Source organism: Penicillium canescens (assembly GCF_028828765.1).
Source record: "Penicillium canescens strain IBT 15451 chromosome Unknown utg000012l_segment0_segment0, whole genome shotgun sequence".
In the NCBI taxonomy this organism is placed as follows: Eukaryota; Fungi; Ascomycota; class Eurotiomycetes; order Eurotiales; family Aspergillaceae; genus Penicillium; species Penicillium canescens.
The window spans coordinates 84,825-92,214 of record NW_026703974.1 but is presented as its reverse complement, the minus strand read 5'-3'; the positions used below and the strand labels follow the sequence as shown (position 1 = coordinate 92,214).

The 7,390-nt window shown below is 48.4% G+C and overlaps 3 protein-coding genes across 3 annotated transcripts; 1 reads left to right on the top strand and 2 right to left on the bottom strand.

The window, feature by feature from the left end:
- Positions 1-1,680: 1,680 nt before the first annotated feature.
- On the bottom strand, positions 1,681-2,295 carry N7446_014031 (uncharacterized protein; the record flags this gene model as incomplete). Its single annotated transcript, XM_058522770.1, has 1 exon — positions 1,681-2,295. One exon carries the CDS (start codon positions 2,293-2,295, stop codon positions 1,681-1,683), a length of 615 nt encoding a protein of 204 aa, XP_058364863.1.
- A 1,391-nt stretch (positions 2,296-3,686) lies between these two features.
- On the top strand, positions 3,687-4,209 carry N7446_014030 (uncharacterized protein; the record flags this gene model as incomplete). The annotated part of the gene is made up of 2 exons (XM_058522769.1): positions 3,687-3,972; positions 4,025-4,209. The coding sequence occupies 2 exons, from the start codon at positions 3,687-3,689 to the stop codon at positions 4,207-4,209; spliced, it is 471 nt and encodes a 156-aa protein (XP_058364862.1).
- A 1,116-nt stretch (positions 4,210-5,325) lies between these two features.
- N7446_014029 (uncharacterized protein) lies at positions 5,326-5,872 on the bottom strand (the record flags this gene model as incomplete). Its single annotated transcript, XM_058522768.1, has 2 exons — positions 5,326-5,645; positions 5,701-5,872. The coding sequence occupies 2 exons, from the start codon at positions 5,870-5,872 to the stop codon at positions 5,326-5,328; spliced, it is 492 nt and encodes a 163-aa protein (XP_058364861.1).
- Positions 5,873-7,390: the final 1,518 nt, after the last annotated feature.

The window sequence follows — 7,390 nt, the reverse complement described above, 5'->3', positions numbered from 1 at the left end:
TCCACACGGCAAGCGATCCATCTCCCACTGGTGGGCCCCGTCGCTCAGCCAGACTAGCAGGAACTTATCTACCGCGACAACCTTCCACCGCTGCACCGCTTCGCCGATCGGCACGACTCAATTCCACTCAGCGTAGGTGATCACAGGTTACAGCCGAGTTTGACGGAAAATGCGAAAAGCGAGTGAATCACACGCGAGTACACGTGACCAGACACTCGGCATCGTGATCAGCAACAGAGGTTACAGCCGTTATAGCCGTGATATAGAATTTTGAAGCAAATTAGCAAGAAATGAAATACGGATGGTTAAACTCCGAAGTACAACGCGACTGTTTCATCTCGTAAGTGCTGGACACCAATACACCATAGCCAGTAGCTATTGATTGCTTCGCTGATTCCGAAAATGTCTGAGCTCGAAACTGTAGTGGTAGATAAAAATTCTGTTTTCATGATACCTAACGGCGGTGACCAAAAAAACAGAGAAGGATTCGTCTCAGTGGAGCCGTGTCGCGTGAAGGCGGGGATTGTTGGCAGAAAAGCCACAGGCAAGAGATTGACAAACTCTCGTGCTTGTTAACTTACTCTGAGAACCAATATGATGGCCCTGGGAACCTCAAAAGCATTTCTAGGAGCTGTTTATCCCCTAGGAAATACTCTTGAGATCCTGGGGCTGTTCCTATTTCTAGGAAAATGAGATCTACCCCTGGGATCTTCACTCTACGTTCCTGACTGAATACGAAACTCGCTCTGGGAATACATTGACCAGATCTGGGAGCTGTGGAGCCCCTGGGAGCTTACTTTAGGGTCCTAGAGTCACTATCTTGCCTTCCGAGATCGCCGACAGCCCTCACAAAAAACCTTCACCGGACCTGCGCACAATTCTGCGTCATTCGGTCACTCCTAGAGGGCCAAATTATAGCCCCAGGAATCAAAAGAATCGTCAACAGGAACGCGGCTTTGATTCCCCGAGGTGGGGATACCAGACCCCAGAAGCTACATCGGGTTTCCTGGGGGATATGTGGCTCCTAGAAGCTGCTTCTTTGCTCCCAGATATGTTTCAGGAGCCCCTGGGAGTAAGGTAACTCCCAGGGTCAAGAGATGAGCTCCTAGCACTGATCGAATCGTCAATAGGAGCGTGACCGGTTTCGTGATAGTGATGGTGGATAGCCTTACAAGCTACGTACGATTTGCTGGGGCTATGGTATTTCCATAGTCACCGTTTTGAAGTCTTTACGAACACCAAGTTTGATCGATGTTTACACAGAGCAAGTCGTTGTTCGACAGCCCCGGAAAATGTGTCCGATGTCTTGGGAGTAACCCAGCTCCTGGAATCACCCTGAGCTCCCAGGGTCTGCTGCCTTTTTGAAAACTTGCATCAGGTATTCTGGGGTTGGATTGGTCGCTGCATATACCATATTAGTGCACCTCGTGGAAGAACATTTGACCCGGACGTGACGTCGTGGGTGAAGAAATTCATAAATACATGCTTCCCATCCTACTCTTTCCACAATTAGGCTCCTCAGTGCCACCTTCTGCCTTGAGAGGATGATAACCACTCTTTTTTGATGATGACGATACTCTCAAACCTTGAATACCATATTCATAGGAACTGACTTAAGCAGTTCGGCTTTAGTGGATTCGATGCCTGACTTTCGATTGTAACTTACAATGTCATCCCCAGTTATATGTTACTCTGAAAAGGGAACTTGAAAGCAAACTCAACCTCTCCCAAAATATTCCTCCCATTTCTGTCTAGCACCCTGCCATTGAATACCGCGTTCGCCTCCGGACCGTACATTCTCTTCCACAAAACAACCGAGCGATCTTCATTATGGGTATCCGACTTGAATTCCATGGCCGTATCATGCTCTGAAAATTTGATCGTGTGGGGTTCTCCTGAAGCGTCGATGTAGGGTAGGGTAGAGCCGGGCCGTATGTCTTGGTAAAGATCATCCCAATCGATCGCAAAAGAGGAAGATTCCACGGTACACATGTATTTCGACCGTTGAGTCTCCATTTGAGGATGTCGATGTCTCAAGTATACGCCCGTACCCTTTAACCACATCACCGGCATGCTCGTATCGGGGTCTCTGTACATGTATTTGCTCTCCACAGGCTGGACTAAGGCGTCAAATGGCTCTTCAGATGCCGCGAGCTCTGTTGGCGCTTCGTACGTGGGCTGGTTGGGCCGTATTGCCACGATCCAAATTTCAGGCGTATGTATGAGTCCGCCATTGGTCTCTAGCTCCGCAATTCGACTGCCCCAGTACGTCGCCGGACGTTGGATTCTCTCCATTAAATCCAGAATATCGCTACCAAGAATTGACTTGCAGTCCCTTCTTGATCAGTGGCTCAAAGTAGACCATGAAAGGGTCCTGCTCCCTGAGCGGATTCAGATATCTGCTGGCGTAGAGGAATTGTTCTGTGACTCCGAGCAGGTGCGCTATTAAAGAGATTTCCGTGGCGGTGAGTCCACTCAACAAGGGGTCGGCTAGCTCGTAATACTCGCTCTCCGTCATAACCAACTCAAAGATAGACCCGATGACGTTACGATATCTTTGGGGTATTGGAAATCTGTATACCCATGCCTTTGGCTTCATGTCTGGATGCGGTGGGGCAATTGTGGCCGGCTTGCAGAGAGCATGCGGTGTAGCTTTTGAGGGATGTTCGCATGCGCCAAGCCGATATGAACATCAGTTCTTTCAGTTGATAGATGATATGCAGGAAATTTTGATAGGATATACAAAGGAGCGTACGTGCTACTTATATTACGGCGTCTAGCCCGCAATCTTGTAGTTGCCTTGACCAATACACGCTTGATGTTGTTCTTTGGCCCCGTAAGAGCTATTCCATTGGATGTGACGCGAGTGAGTCGCGCTAAGGCCTTGGCGGTGGGGCTAGTAAACAATTGCCGGACGTGTATTGGCTAAGACAATTTCGAGGTTTCGGGCTAGACGTACACATAGAACACCGACACTTCCTGGCTCAGGAGGGCTACAGCCTATCGGCCAGGATGGCGCCGCCCTTCCAAGGCTTCCAACACCCATGGGTTGGCGAGACCTGCTTGCAATCTAGTTCTGAAGCTGCCACTCCTGTTCCATTTACGACACAATTAATGTAATTTATGTTGGAATCGGCCGAACTGATCCTAGGAGCTGCCACGCTTTTTGTGAGGGGCCCCGCCAGGCGTTAGTCTTCAATATAATTACGAGGAATGTGAACAAGGCGCCATGTGGGTGCGATTCAAACAACGTAGTCAGCCTTGACAGTAGGCATTTGAGATCAAAATTCATGGAATTATCGGCTCCATGATACGTGGACCCGGAGTCTTCGTAAGGAAGGAGTTGAAGGATGCAGGGGGAAAATTCTCAATCCGGTAAACGGCTCCATTACTAGCAGCCAAGTGCGATAAACCAAACCAAGAAAAGTTGGATTCACCGCATTGCAGTCGGAAGCCTTCAATTTGATTATAGGTTGCTTATGCCTGCGAAACCCAAACAGGGATTCAGGCCCCTAGCGGCTCTCCAAATAGGAATGGTCCAGCTTTCATGCCCTCCAAGCTCGCTCGGCAGCTAGGTCAGGGCAGTGACTTTTCCCTACGATTGATCTGTTGCTCTTGTGTTTAAAACAATCCCTTGCCCTCCTACTATTTGGACGTTCAAACTTCACCCATCCATGAATAACACAATGGACGCAAAGGTCGACTTTTCGGTTCCAACTTACGCCGACCAATATTATGGAGAGTTCCAAGCACTCTGCCCTAACGATAGAGAAGTGCTCTACAACCACTTTCTGGCGACTGCGAAACTGAGATTGGAAAACAAACCACATTGGTGGCCAAGCGCCGTTGATTGGAATTTTATTAATGACGAGGTTTTGGCTGCTGTGAAATCGAGACTGGAAGAGGAACCTAGGTGGTGGCCCACTAGCGTTGAATGGGGCTTCAAAGACGCCTCAGGTATGCAAGAATCCGGTCAGTCTTACGTCGTGCACTCTTTTTAACACTAATACTAATGTATGTCCAGAGAAATCCGAAGTCCTAGCATGCGTTATGAGAAACTACGACCACCAGGAACTTGCGAGAGTACTCGACAAAGTTAGTGGGGAGCTTTATACAACAAATTGTTTCACAATAGTCGACCGGTTATTCACAATTGGGGACCCTCAATCTAACAACTCTCAAGAGATCTTGAGTACGGTCCAGAACTGAGAAATCGTTACCAGCTTGCTGATGACTCCTTGTTAGGGCCCCAAAACCGAGCCATCGGCCCAAAGACCGCCCTGCGAGAGTCTCTGCCGATAAAAATATTTGCACTGCGGAATCAGCAATCCACGAGTCATAGCACGTTCCGTAGCGGTCGTCCGGGATATGTTGGCTTCCGGAAAAATACCGTAGCAAGAACTTACGCCACGCCCGTCGATGTTAGTAGCAAGGCTGCACTCGTAAACCCACTTTACGTGCGGGTGCTAGAGGTCGAATACCACTGCAGGGAGTTGCATACAACCCAACCCCAACTTGCAAATCTCAAGCACGGTTTCTCCATCGACATAGCTTCTTACTCCCAACAGGGCGATCTGTTGTATGTGATTCCTCGGTCCAAGTGATAAGAAAGGAAATTGAAAGACTAAACAATGCGCTAGGACAAGCAGGCAGTCGCTCCAAGCAAACCATGCGAATTCGGAACTGATTCTGGCAGATTCTCAAGGTAACAAGATACCTCTTGAGCCTGCCATTGGTATTTGCATTACCCGTGCTCCCGTGATCGGCGAGCTGTTTGTTGTCGAGCTCGAAGACCGTCGGAAAACTCAAAAAGCGTCATATTATATGTATGTTCAATCCCTGGGACGACAATATAACGCACAAACTAACCTGCAACATCAAAGGGCATATTCAATCACCATGGCCCAAATTTCCGAAAATGGGAAGTCCCTTATTTGCTTTTCGTCGGATTGGGACAAGGTCTCGAATACTATCATATCGATGGAAGTCTTCAAGAGAAGCGCCCAAATTGGGAAATAAAGCATAGCTACAATACAGGCTATTGCTACTCCCCGACTGAAATCGTAGAACTTTATGCAGAATCGAATCACAACCTATGAATCAGCATAAATCTATCAGAACACCCATCCAGTTTAACTCAATTGCATTGCTGTCCACGTTTCCGTCTAATTTGCCTACATATAATGTTCAAAAGGAAACAAAACCGGACATTGAAGAACATAACTAATAGAAAGCCTAAAATTCCATCCCCCTGCAAAGTAGTGAAGGGTATGCTTGGTACATACCGAGAGTGATGTCACTTTGCCACTTGTTCTTCACGTTTCCTCAATCCGCGGAACAATCAGAAGAAGGTGCGGTCTGGGAGGTAGTCGAGGACGACTCCGACACAGATGACGAAGCCTTCGGTGTCGTCAAAGCGGAGGACGCCTTGGTGGAAGATCCCGAGTCAGAAGCAATACATCGGCTGCCATGCTTGAGTCCGTTGTCTAATGTACATGACGACGTTTCTCCCTGGTGATTGGAGAAGGTGACCATCCCCGTATCCTTCACCTGAATCCATGCAGCTGACGAATTGTCTTCCGTGCCACAAGCCTCCACCCCGTGCACAGGGTAGCGATGGGTGCGGTCACCGACTTCGTTCACCGCTGGGAGTTTGTTAGTAACTCTTTTTGCTGACTCTTATGCCAGAAGTTCACTTACTTGAGCATTTTTCCCCCTCAAGCTGGCCAAAGAATGCTGAAGATCCCGTGCAGCCATGGTTGTCATAGGACCATATCGCGCATTGACCATCAATATCAATGATCTCAAGGGTGCCGCCGAGAGATCCGCTTGCATAGGCACTGGCGAGAATCATAACGATGGAGAAACGCATTTTCCTTGTCTTAGACGAATTACAGGAACTTAAAATTCGAAAATATTGTGTGTTGCGTCTTGTGTCCTGTATTTCTTAACCGATTGATTTGGCGTTGCGTGTAGTCGAGCAAAACGAGGAAGGATGACAGAGGCTTTTATAGAATTACCGAGATTTCTGAGAGCCTTCAGATCGCCTGTAGGGGGCACATATTGAATTAAAAATGTCAGTCGGCTGACCAAAGTTGAGGTGCATGGGAGATTAACACTTTGGCAAGTATGGTCGGTTATTGAGGCTCACTATGCGGTCAGGAATCGGTTAGATCAGTTTAGGCCAGCTAAGACAACTTGATGCTTGCCCAATAACCCTTGACGTATCTAGGGCTAGAACATGCGGGCGACCTTTTCAGAACTGATGAGCTCCGGAGTTCTGAGGTACTTCCTTACAACATCTCACCAGATTACACCTCACAACCCGGCCGAAGGAAAATGGCTTGTTACAGCTTTATGGCGTGTCGTCGTGGCTGAAGAAGTGAGGACTGGATATGCACTTGGACACTTGTGGCGTAGCAGGCCATTATCGAAGTGATGTGCCGCGTCTACGATAACGCGGGGCGCGAAATGCACAACCATAGATTTCGACCTTGGTCTTTGTCCATTCTGATAGAGCTATGCTATTCATAACCGAGGACCCATGTATCCAATTACGAGGCGTATCAGGCCGTGTGTCTGGTCGGCGGTCTTGTTCCGGAAGTAGGCCGACCCAGCCTTGGTCCCCACAACACACTGTGTTGAACGATCCAATTCATGTTTCTGAGGCACTACAACACGGTGCGGGTGAGTTGCCTCTGGCTTTTTGTTAGCCTTCTCGTCTCTTCAACCCAACAGTCCGCTGCATACTGTATGTTGTGGCCGGCAGCCGCAATTTGCCGAGGCCATGAAACACGTACTGGTAAAACAGAATGCCCTTGAACCTTACTCCTGTGCTTCCAAGTAGCATCCTGCATCACTAAAATGAAATAGAACCCGCCAAAAAGCACATGGATAGCAGAAAGCATATTCATATTTTATACTTTGGGAGATATGGGACATCCTCTCCCACCATTACTATATAGCCTATGATCCCCCAGCTTGGTCATGGGCTCTCGCGACCCTGACCTTTGGCTTTTTCGAAGTGTCTAAAGACCATGTCCTCTCAATCCACCACAACCATGGATGGTGAATTCAAGCGCCTCAAAAATATCCAGATGAATGCGCTGGACGAGAACATCACGGCTTTCCTCGAAGCAACTCAGAAGTCGGTCCAATCCCGGGGCATATGCAACCCAAGGGGCCCTTTCAAGAGGTCTCTGATTCATTACGCCGCTATGGGGGACTGTACTGAGCTTCTTTTACGACTTCTGGATATTGGTGCGCCAATTGACGATCGCGATCAAAACAAACGTACCCCTCTTTCCTGGGCTGCTGAGTATGGCTCTTACAACGCAACGAGAATTCTGGTGGAAAACGGAGCCCAAGTCAATGCTCTCGACAATATGTA